The sequence below is a fragment of the Dreissena polymorpha genome, chromosome 1 (genome assembly GCF_020536995.1).
Source record: "Dreissena polymorpha isolate Duluth1 chromosome 1, UMN_Dpol_1.0, whole genome shotgun sequence".
NCBI lineage: Eukaryota > Metazoa > Mollusca > Bivalvia > Myida > Dreissenidae > Dreissena > Dreissena polymorpha.
In genome coordinates this window covers 15,585,474-15,598,580 of record NC_068355.1, presented here as the reverse complement: position 1 = coordinate 15,598,580, position 13,107 = coordinate 15,585,474, and the positions used below count along the sequence as shown (strand labels likewise).

At 33.6% G+C, this 13,107-nt stretch overlaps 1 protein-coding gene across 1 annotated transcript in view; it reads left to right on the top strand.

Moving 5' to 3' along the window:
* LOC127872229 (uncharacterized) overlaps window positions 1-7,015 on the top strand; it is a 12,169-nt gene extending 5,154 nt beyond the window's left edge. Inside the window, exons 7-15 of the mRNA XM_052415563.1 lie at window positions 691-738; window positions 1,028-1,245; window positions 2,986-3,075; window positions 3,296-3,508; window positions 3,788-3,929; window positions 4,287-4,466; window positions 5,139-5,264; window positions 6,324-6,441; window positions 6,630-7,015. Coding sequence (XP_052271523.1) covers window positions 691-738; window positions 1,028-1,245; window positions 2,986-3,075; window positions 3,296-3,508; window positions 3,788-3,929; window positions 4,287-4,466; window positions 5,139-5,264; window positions 6,324-6,441; window positions 6,630-6,882 — 1,388 coding nt within the window. The 3' untranslated portion in view covers window positions 6,883-7,015. The remainder of the gene's footprint in view (window positions 1-690; window positions 739-1,027; window positions 1,246-2,985; window positions 3,076-3,295; window positions 3,509-3,787; window positions 3,930-4,286; window positions 4,467-5,138; window positions 5,265-6,323; window positions 6,442-6,629) is intronic.
* Window positions 7,016-13,107: the final 6,092 nt, after the last annotated feature.

The window sequence follows — 13,107 nt, the reverse complement described above, 5'->3', positions numbered from 1 at the left end:
ACCAAACCTTGGCCGGAATGTACCCTTGTCGTCTTGGTGATCCTCTATACAAACGAAATGTGTCTCGTGTCTTTTAATAACTCTAAAGCACTGGGGAAAATGGGGTTGTTAAAATGAAAGTTAAATAATCTTCTCCAAAACAGGTCGACATTGATCTTTAATATTTTATATGTAACATCGTATTGTATTCCTATAGAAAGACTGTTCAAATAATAACAAAGATCCCGAATTTCTATTTGCTTAAATAGGGACAAACATATATTATCGTCTAGTATGAAACCGATAGGCCAAAGGCGTTCATGTAGCATCATGTAGAGTTCATTTTTATGAGTCAAATAATGCCCATAGGATCAATCAGCTTTATCCTGGGGTCAAAGGTTAACGTAAACTCATATAGGTAAAACCTTCAAAGATCTTTTCGTTCAAACGCACACTACATGGTATTCATCTTTTGAAAGTAAACGTATTTTTTTCAAATAAACCCCCCGGGGCCTTAACTTGCCTCGCAAGCGAGTCATCTCGTGTATAGAAAAAACATAAAGAGAACTTCCTTCAATAGCAAGAATGAGTCAGTGGTATAACACCAGTAAGCTTAATTTTCTCACGTGAACATTGAATGATCCTCAGTATTATCTTGTTTCCTCTTGCAAAATAAGCACATTCAATCCCCTTTAACACATTATTTTGCAGATTCTCACGGAAGCGTACTGAAGGATTATGGTTTTACAATGTCTTCCGGTAAGTTATAATCTTGGGCAAGTTTTTGTGAATAAAGGCGTGTGCTAGCTAGATTTCGATTCCACAAAGTAATTGGTGCGATGTCAAACGTTGTTGAAAATTTTATTTTCAGTTAACACTTAAATATTATCAAGTGTTTTAATTGGTGCGTGTGTTGCTTATTCGTACGAATACAGCTAGACAATTTATGAACACATAGGACGTTTCTGCTTTATGTGCTCAACTTTGTGATTTCAAGCATTTTTAACAAATTAAAAGTAATTTTCATAATAAAAATGATATTTTACAGATTTTAGTAGTCAAAGGAGATTTCTAGACGCCGGTCAGTCTTTGTACCACGATACTCTGACCACTTGTGCAATTGGAAGCGTCCGTTACTTTGGAAACAGCGCACGTCCAAATGGGAATTTCACAGTCTCGCACGAATTTGCTAAAGCTGTATGCAAATTACCAATTGAAAATCGTTCTACTGAGGCATTTATGACGTTCTTTGATGAATGGGGAACAGTAAGCTAATTGTTATTTTTAGGTCAAAATTATAAACATGATTTATATTTTTGAAGCAGAACTGTTTTGCAGGCACTATTTGTGAAGAAAAACCGTTAATTATTTCACACAAAGTTATTTCATTAACTGGTCAAGGCTTGGAAACTACATTTCTTTTGCTGTAAATGAGAGTACATGATCAAAACATAGTATCATATATAAAGGCATGACATGTGATCAGTACTGAATTTCATAAGTTGTTAAATTTGTATAAATACATGAAAAGGTCTAGGACAAAAATGTTTTTTGTTTGGATTACAGCATTCAGAAAATATATTTAACAATTAATGCTTTAATACACCAAAACAACAAAGACGAATCTACAAAAGAGCGAGAAGTCACGTTTGAGTAATGAACAATATACAATTAATCATAATAATATGTATACAGGTTTCTTCGACTAAATGATTTATGTACATACATAGCTAATGTTATGTTGGTTTTTGTATTATTCGATTGCATTAATTCATTTTTTTGTATATTTATTTATATATTCCTAATATCATCATATAAGGAACATTCTAATAAGATATGGTATTCATCCTCAAGATCATTGCAATGTTGACTTTTTCTATCTTGAAAAGGTATAGCTTCAGGTTTATGCCATAGGCTGATTAAATTGGATTAAACCCTTAATCTACAGAGATCAGATCTAAACGTACTTATTATATATTTTTTAAGTAAGATTGCAATTCAAACTAACAAAACTGTCGGTAACTTATTGCTCTTGAAAAATCATGAACCCTGACATCCAATTTTGGATAAATGTATCATTTAATCTAGACTTTATCAAGGATAAAACACACTTTTCATCACCTACATCTTGTTTTAGCCATGCATATTGAACACCTAAGGTTAGCAACATATTACAAAAAGATTGTGCCCAAGAATGTTTATTTTATTTACTTAATTAATTCTCACACATGTGTCTATAAATACAGTTATCATACTTATTATCTTTTAACTGAATAATTTTCAACCAATGCCGTATAACATTACTGGCTCTTTTAGTTATCAAGAATGTTTTTTCAAGTTCCCCATATACAAAACTATTGTGTGTTTGAATTATCACGCCTAGTACATTTTTGCAAAAATATAAGTGCACTCTTTAAATTGCCATTAAATCAGTTAAGCCCAGATTTCTGACCCATAATTTCAAACAGGTGAAACAAGCTGATCAAACAGTTCTTATTGGGTATGTATTGAAATTGTTGGATAATTTACTAAACATGATTTAAGCTTAAAAACAGCCTCTGTAACTTGGCCTGCAAGCGTTTCAAAAGTATGTGCAAACGATCCTCATAAAGTGAATACAATCCCTAAGTATGTAAATGATTTCACAATTTCTATTTTTTGTTTTTGTACAAAAATGTAATATCCCTCCTAAGTTTACCCCCTTTTTGAAACCATAACGTTTGAATTATTTGTGCTAACATATAATTTCAACCTATCACAATATTCTTCTAACAAAAAAAAAAACTTTAATTAATTCTTCCTCAGTTTCTACCACAATTACAGTATCATTTGCATATAGCAACACCAATAATTTTAGCATAACAATATATATTCCTTTAAAGCCATTTGATATATATTGTTCTTCAATAGGAATGGTGATAACGATTATCCTTGCCTTACGCCTGAAAAACAGGAAAAATCTTCATTGTTGCTGTAAAATTGTGTTATTAATGTATGGATTTTTAGAGCGTTGTGATGGCAGCTGATCTTGGCTCGATATCGCTATCTAGGACGACGGAAACATTACCCGAGGTGTTTAAACGAATATCGACATGGGTAAGTCTTTGGATTCATGACATTTAGATGTCGATTTGCTTGAATTACAAAACAATCGCTGCAAATATAATACGCATTTGTTGTACATCGTTTGACTTATTTAATTGCAGTTCTGGGTTTTGGAATAGCGGGCATTTTTTACTTCATAGACCGGTGTTTTGATTTATTGATGTAAATAAAACAATAAAACATTGAAAAATAGCAAGCCAACATATTTTAGGATCCAAGTCTACTGTTACACGGCGGTCGAATGGGTAGCTTTTCATCCTCTTGGACAATTGATGCCACGAGCTATAGGTCTAACAGCAGACCCATTCACAGCCAAGTGCCGCAAAATGTTGTCATGAAAGTCGGTTCTACTTTCGATCCCGTGGCTGTTTCTCTAAACATCGTTTCTATTTCGGATATCATCAAACCCGAATATTTCCGAGCAGTAAGTTGATTTCGTAAGACATATGTCGTTTTAATTTTATTTTGCATAAAATCATGCCAGTTCATCAATTATTTTAATACATTTGTGATTTCGGACCAACTTTCATCATTTGATAAGGAATATATCGTCTAAATAGTGTGCTTAATCAATGTGCATACATAAAAATATCTGTGAACAGGCAGCCTTTTACATTACATTTTGCCATATCAGATCTGAATACGTATATTGCTATAAATGAAACTTTTTAGTTCAAAAGTGAACGTATTAAAACGATTGTAGATTCTGTGGTCACTTATCGAAGAACGCTCTTGTCCAGATAATGTCGACGCCAGCTATTTAGAACAACTTTCACAAATAGTAGCAAATATGACGACGTTATACACTACACATACAACTAAAAACAACAGTCCAGCAGTGACAGGTAATGTAACTTACTAGTTCTCTTTACTCTTAAATGGTTATCATACACTGCACAAAAAATATAAACACAAATCCAGCGGTGACAGGTAACGCTAAATAATTTTTTTTTATCGTCAAGGATTTTGACGCGGCGTACTAATTTATTGCGTAGAGATCAAATGGTCAAATCGTTTAACCCGCACTTTAAGAACAACATAACTGAAACAAAACCGATGTGTATAAAAATTGGTGGGCCAATATTCATTACATTTAAAGTCAAAACTTTAATCGATTTCTTTGTTACATTAAATTTGACATGTTGGAATGCTGTGTTTGAACATGCTTATTTGACTTATCTTCAATCCTTATTTCTGAATAGATTATCCTCTCCAAGTACCAGTGACATGGCCGCACGGTACGTACGGGTTAATGAAGACCGCCTCTGGCACAGGATGTCCTGCAGCTGGAGCCACATGGAACACGGGCTTGCGGTACCAGGATACAGAGGACAGTGATGCTAACAGTCAGTTTACGTCTGGTATTGGAACATATATGGCAGGTGATAATAATAATTTTTTTTATTATGTTTATTTAACCCATTTATGCCTAGTGGACTCTCTACTCCTTCTAAATTGGATCTGTTTATTTCCGAAATTAGGGATGTCTAGTATATTAATTTCTATATTTAGAATATTTCTTACAGAAATTCCTTTAAGCATACAGCGCATACACTGATGAGACGCCGCATCATGGGGCGTCTCATCTGGGTCTATGCTGTTTGCCACGGCCTTTTTTCTAGACGCTAGGCATACATGGGTTAAAAGGGACCCCATAAAAAAATCGACTGAAAAACCACCTTTAATTGTCATGTGCGCTTGCAGTCAATTCATTTTTCAAGTATTGTCTCAATTGATAATGGATTTTGCGCAACAGAAATATTTCGATTCATTAAAGGTGCAAGTTTAATATAAGGAATAAGCATATAGTTCACACCCGAAATTATCAATTTGTGAGATGAGCTTAACAATTTTATGTACAAGACTAGTGCTTCATGTCGACACGATTTGTTAGTCTACATATGTCATTAGTAAAAAATGAACATAATTAATATCGTCGGAACATACTTTCAAAACTATTATAAATAATTAATACACTTTGTAATTCTGTTCCATGTATATAGGTCATTTATTTACTAATATTTATACCACGTAAATTATGTTGTTTCATACAGGGTCCTTTGATAGAAGTCACATCCAGACAGAGTTTTGCATGAAGGTCCACCCAGAGGGCACGCCTTACGACGTCGAATGGCCAGCGGGTGCATACTGCATATTAAAGAAAAACTCGTGTCCATTGGGTGAGTGCAAGGGATACATGTTCGATTATCACTTAATACTATTGCATTTAATCATCTAAATGTTTTATAATAAAATGAGTGATTCAATCAAGTTATATACTTCTTTATATATTAAATAAATTTAAGCTAAAAAGTGGTAAACAAATAACAATTTGTGTTATCTTTATTAACTAACTTTATTTCTTTATTATGATGTATTTACAAAACAATATTTTATTCTCACGTTAGCAAAATCCTAAGTTTCTTGTGCCGTTTAATACATAAAATGAAAGATCCAGTACTTCTTTAAATCTATTCGAGAATAGCGCTGCTAAACGCACACACAATCTAATATTTGACCCCTCAGTTTGATTTATACAATATTTTGCTGAAAACTAATTGGGTGTTTTTCTTTTTTTTATTTGAATTTATGTTTCCAATCTTACCGATGCTTTCGAACAGTATATCAGATGAGCGGCATTGTTCTCAAAGCGTTTTGATTAGACCCAAGGGTTCGTAAATTAGGATTTTTAATTACCTTAATTCAAGAAAGATATTCAATAATTAAGTATGGAAACAGGTGCCATATATCAATTAAGCGACGGCTCTAAACTGTTAGGTTAGTTTGCTTTATTATTTGTCACAACCTTGTTAAAAATCACATTTACGACTTATGAAGGTTTAAAATTAACTTTATTACCTTAATATCATTTAAGCATACTTTAAATAAGTTCATCTTTATGGTATTGTAAGTTAATCTGATTCCTGCGATCAAAAGTCATACTCTTATACTTAAAGTTAAAGTTGAATATGAACTAATGGTAATTACGTATTTGACATAAATGAATAGGTGTATACTTATAATTTATATAGAATTATTGTTTCATTGTAGTGGCTAATTTTATTTAAAATTTAAATAAAATAATTATATTTCAAACATTGAAACATGCAGCTTGTAAATTAATATTTAACTTAAACATAACGTGAAGACAAACACACTATTTGAATTCAAAATATTTATACGTACAAAAACAAAGTGCAGACTATGTATTGACGTGATACAATAAATTATTTCATCAGGCTTCAATGAGGGTTCTATATTTTGGGATGACGAATATTTCGACAACCACAACCATGCTGGTGGTTATCTTCCTGATGGAAGCTATGGGTCGTCTACGAGAATCTACTACTGTTGTCGGTATGGGTGTTGATCTAATTGCATGCCAACATGTAAAGAAGCCTGTAAAAGAGTTTGCAATAAAAGGTTTACACCTTTTTTAATGTGATACATATTAACTTGTTCTTGCACGACATAAGAATAAAACGTGTTTTTCACAACAGTATGCGGTGCATTATGTACTACTTCAGATTGCTGTATCGTTTCAGGAATGACGGTGCCACAAGTACTCCTATTACCCTTCCTATCGATCATCCGTTCATTCTGATACGCTACGGAACATCATGTCAGGCCGTGAATGGAATGAATCTTCAAAACATCTTCATTCGCTGGTACGATGACGACCTTAGCAATGATGACAGCGCCAGCGGCATGCATCCATATGACGATGGCGGCAGCAAGGACCACAGGCTTTACTTCTGTTACTATGACGCCGGCCGTGGAACATCCATTATTGGATAGTCAAATATGCCGATGAGACAGACATAATAACAATATCAATTGATTTATGTAAATTCCATGAATTTTGCCGAAAATACAAGCATATATTCCTAAAAATAGTAACAACGTATTAATTAAATTTAAGAAAAATAAAGCCATCGGCGAGTGGCATTGAACATTAGAACAACTGATATTAAAAGGATTTGTGAAAATATTGGTACAAAAGTAATCAAAACATTCAATAACTGTATACTTTATTAATATCATATAATTTATAATATCAAACACAATCGATTCAAGTGTTTGCTTTCATTCGGCTTCGAACCTGGGGGCTTTGAAGAAACTCATTTATGCTAAAGATTGGATGTTCGTGGTCGTTCTCGACTTAAAACGACCTGCGTATTTTTAATGCATTAAAAATGAAAATCGTTGAAAGCGCTTAATTGCTTTATCTATATCCAATGATTTTATTTTCATCAACAATACCATAGCATGTAATGGAAAAAACATAATATAGTTAATTAGTATTCTGGGCAAATGACACATCACGCAATCGTGAATTGTGATTCAAATAAGATAAAAAGTAAAACATATTATAGTTAATTAGTATTCTGGGCAAATGACACATCACTCAATCGTGAACTGTGATTCGAATAATATAAAAAGTAAAACATATTATAGTTAATAAGTATTCTGGGCAAATGACACATCACGCAATCGTGAATCTGCTTCGAATAATATAAATAGTAAAACATATTATAGTTAATTAGTATTCTGAGCAAATGACACATCACGCAATCGTGAACTGTGATTCGAATAATATAAAAAGTAAAACATATTATAGTTAATTAGTATTCTGGGCAAATGACACATCACGCAATCGTGAACTGTGATTCGAATAATATAAAAAGTAAAACATATTATAGTTAATTGGTATTCTGGACAAATGACACGTCACGCAATCGTGAACTGTGATTCAAATGATATAAAAAGTAAAACTCGAGTTGCATATGGAGAGATCAATGTCATCATCCTTAAAATGTTCCTTGTTTGTGCCATTTAGATTAAATCAAAATTAGACACAGGACAAAACCATGAAACCACGAAAATATTACACATTTTTAAAACTACTAATGAAACGAATATTTATTTTCTGAAATTCAAATCAAAGGTTGAATGTGAGTATCTTTAATTCCTTTGTCAACATTTCTTTTTTGCGATAAGTCTTTAACTCAATAATTTGAAAGAAGAATAGTACATTCAAATTATTCACTATCTTATAATAGTATTATAAAACAAAAGTTCTTTCTTCAATTTAATGTAAAGCACACACGATTACAGCGATACCGATACGATTGTTCTTTTTTGTGTGCAGAATCAAACATAATGTATATGTGTCATTTGGACTAAATGTCAAAATTGTCGTATTGAAGAAATGTGTGTCGATAACACGTGTTATCGTGTCGGTGACCTTAACACGCGCCAAAACGCTAGAATTATTTGCAAAAGGCATCAATTACTTACAAGAACATGCTCTTTACTAGACATTGGGTGTCAATATATGATTATATATATTTGAACAAACTAGTGTTTGTGTTTTTATACACCGTAGACGCAAAAGCAGCTTTATTGGAAGGACTGTGGCAAGGTTTGAACCTCTGTTGTTTCTAAGAAAACGGGTTTGCTTTGAGAGTCCGGTTAGGTAAGACGTCTCCATGGAACATACGAACGGTTTAAACGCAAAAGCATTACCTCAGTTTAGTTGTACCAATGGTAGGTTGATTAGCGAACTACGTAATTTGTCGAAAATGTCAAAACCTTACCATAAATTAAATGCACAGATATTTATATCAGAAAATAATTTCTTTAAGGACCGTATTAGCACGTGGAATTGAACTTTCTGTCTAGGACCCTCAGGGTACGTATACCGAACCGATTGCAATTTAACTTTACCGACTATACGAAATATGTTACCGTTCGTGAATTACACATATGCGATTCTTAATGCAGAGAAATATCCATTTCAAGTCAAAACTTATTACAGGAACAATAATTGTTTCTTGTATGAATAGAGAATATAAAACAAACAAATAATACACACACACACACATACTGCTTTTCGACATTGTACTCCTATTGATATTACCCTTTCGGTCTTTGCATACACCTGTCTTCTTTTTCAAAATTGATTTGGAAATCCGGTCAAATTGCTATAGGAGCACCACTAACAATATCTTTAAATTGTTTAATTTTCGTGGTCATTTGCAGTTTTTAGAGTATGTCCGTTATTTTACAGTTAATATACTCACACTTGTTTTTTTAAATGTGTTTTGAAAGCTGGTTTACCATTTCGTATACGTGTGCCAGAACTGACAATCTTATTTGAATTAGATATACGGAAAGCTGAATCCTTCAAATCGGAATTTATTACATATTAGTAGGCGCTTGTGCGATGGTGAGCCTAGAGTATGCTGCGCCCGCATGTGATGCTTTGAAAAGGATTTTTGAACAGGAATCTTTTACATGTTAGCAAGCACATTTGCCATAGACACGAGTTGGGCGTAATGTGTACCATGGAAGCGAGTAAGACGCAGGATATGTCATGGGTTCGAGTAAGAATTATAGGTGTTCGCAAGCTAAGTCATGGACACGAGTAGGGATTTAAGGTGTGTCATGGATACAAGTTATGCGTGACATTTGTTAATGATATAATATAGGCGTATGGGTGTTTGGGATATACTCCGGTATTATTTGTTATGTACCGCTTGCGCTAAATATTGAAAAATACGACCCTTCGATATGTTATTACTGTAAAATAATGGAAATTGTGATAACAGCCAGCTTCGAAAAGTGGAAAGAATAGAATAACGTGCAGAATTTACGAAACACAAACAATTACTGAAATGTCTCTAATAAAGGTATTGGTGAGCTATTTATTTGAGTAAAGTTGTTAGTCAAATACACAATATATGCCAATGAACTTAACATTTGATAACAATTCTTTTCATAAAATAAAAAAAAAACATCGTTATTGGGAAAGTAAATATGAAAATTCAAATTTCGTAAAAATTTGCTTAAGATTTAATAAAGCATTGCTCTCAAATGATGCAAACATATTGGACGTGCTTTGTGAAAAGGGGGTTTAAGGCATGTGCGTAAAGTATCGTCCTAGATTTGTCTATGCAGTCCGCTAATCAGGGACGACTCTTTCCGCTTTGATGATATGTTTCGTTGTCTGAGCGAAAAATCTGGTTAAGGCGGAAAGTGTCGTCCCTGATTAGCCTGTGTGGACTGCACATGATAATCTGGGATGACACTTTCCGCACATGCATTAAACCCCTCTTCACAGGGTGCGGCTCATAAGTATAACATCAAATTGCTCGATGGTTCTACGATTGGCATGTATTAGACGGGCACACCCTGCAACGAGTGATGCCGTCGCTGCCAGTGACGTAATTTTCCCTTCTACATATATGAGGGATAAAGCCTCCGGGGCACTGGATCTGGGGGCAGACTTGTGACTGGGGGCCTGATGACTGGGGGCCTGGTGAGAAACAGAAGAAATGCATGATGTTGATAATAAAAGACCAAAACAATAAGTCACGAAAACAATGATGTATTGTATGTTCAAACAAGATTATGATATTTGAATACAATTGAAAACTTTGGTTAAAATTTAGTTAAGATAGACTCGTAAAAAGGTCAAACTTTAAATGTATTTATGAGAAATAATACTGGTAAAAATACATGACGAACGGGCATAAGCTTTCGGTCTTTAGAATGACCACACATATGCTTTACAATGCGTCAAATGGCAATTCGTACCGCAGATGTTGGTGTAGCAAGTGGGGCATTTTGTTACTCCATCGCTTCCCGTGATGAATCTAAGTCGTCTACAACGAGGCGGAATGCGAAAGTTATTGGGACACTGTACTTGCGGACATGGGTCTCTGCCTGGCTATAAAAAAAACACAAGCCGACGTGAAGACACATTATTTACAAGATTTATAATAAATGAATAGATATACCAATGAGGGTGTACTAATGGTAATTAAGTGAGACGCCACTTAGCCGAAATAGTTTATTGACGGAATCAACAAGATGCCTTGTTGAGCACTACAATACCATTGGGATCAAGGCGTGTTTTTGTACACGAATTGTAAATGTTCTGTGTATTTTAAGAAATGGCATTCGACCACTATATATGCACTGTGAAAATTAACCGTAACAGTTTGCTTGAACAGTTAATATACTGGCAGCTAGTTCCCAGCATAGTACCGTTAAGTTAACAGGTCTTTCGTAAATAGCTTTCCGTTCATACGACACAACCTGTAAAAATACGGGATTTATTTGCATTTTTTAAAAACTGATATTATGGCTATTTTTCACTGTTGAATGGAGCTGAAAAGAATTTACAGGTCAAAAGAATTAGTTAAAATGTGGTAACTGACCAATTATCTACAACTCATCTTGCTACCCGTTGTTTAGAAAAAATATACAAATGTATATTATTTTCGATATTTTACATGACTCATCCAGTCCTCTAAGCCGAAATGATCCGTAAAACAAAATTATGTCTTTGTGTCGTATGAACGAATCTACATGAAAACTTCATTTAGACTCACATCGTACATCTAATCATTTATGTCGTCAGTTGTCAAAACGAAAGTACGGTTGATATTCAAATGGATTATTTTTCTCTTTCCGGGATATTGTTTTAGTATGTTGATGCTGCATTAACAAATATAAGTGTATATGAAGTCAAAAACCGAAAATAAACAACGGTTGCGATAGACACCTATAAACTGTTAGATGCCCATAATATCACTTTAATTAATGGTACTCCCATGGAATCCAGCTGCAAGGATATTCCCGTTTTGTATCCTGGTGTATGTTGCAATCTAACTCAAGCGACTCTGCTATTAACATTCAAAACACGAGCTTATGGCTAAAATCAACCCATTTTTTTAGAAATAGCAACAGGTATGCAAAGCATCAGGGTTGTAGTTGACAACATCTTAAAGAGCCGTAAAATGCGTTAAACGTAATCGTTAGCATATTGACCTTCACTTATTGCATCGCATGCATGATATTATAATGGCGAATGAGGTAATCACATAGTTTCTCACCTTCAACAATTCCTGACTATTCTATATTATCATGGATATTTGAGTTGTCTAAGTTAAGGGTCAATGCCGAGAAGTCAACGTCTCAAACACATTTCAGTACTCCTCAATATGATACATTTGATGTAAGAAATATACCGGAACATTTTCTATGTACCAACGATATTATTCAATTATTTCATGACAAAGTACTATGTTTGGAACAGAGTCATAGACTTCAAAGTGATGTTGATGTTGCTTATACTAGTAAACGTCAATTTTTAAACAAGAAATGTATGATAAGTTAAATTATAAAACAGTACAGTATGGTAGTAATAATAAAAAGAGAAAGATTGGTAAACCAAGGTGGAACAACACACTGTCTGACCTATGGAATTTTCTTTGTAAAGCTGAACAAAATTGGTTAAAATGTACCAACATGTTTGTAAAGAAACAGCTGAAACTGACTTTCTTTACAGCTAGGAAAAGCTTTGACCGTGAGGTTGCGAACAGTAAAAGATCCTACTGGGTGTCGTTTCAAAACGAACTGCTTCAAGATTGTGAAATAAACCAACAAGAGTTTTGGAAGTCCATAGGTCGGGTAGGTGTTGCTCATGCTAGAAATAAATATATACCTATGGAAGTATTATGTGAAGATGGCTCAATATCTAATGATGTTTACATTGTCCTTAATAAAAGGAAGGAAGATTTAAGTAGTTTGTTTGTAAATAGGCAAGTGTCTACCCAATCATAAGACTTACACGGAAATGTAGTTAATGGAAATGTTCATGACTTTTCTACATATTTTCTGAATGAAAATATTACTATATTAGAAGTTCAAAAAGCCTTACAAAAAGCAAAATTAGGAAAGGTTTGTGGTATAGATACTATTCTAGTTGATATCCTGAATAATAATAATTGTGTATCTTTTTTACATATTTTGTACAATGTTTGCTTCGACACAGGAATTGTTCCATCTGAGTGGGGTAAAATCATTTTAAATCCCATCTCCAAATATGTTACATCTAACACATGTGACCCTTTATCATATAAAGGCATTGCTTTATCAAGTTCTATGTACAAAATTTATTGTAATATTTTAAATGATAGATTGTCTGTTTGAGCTGAAGAAAATAATATT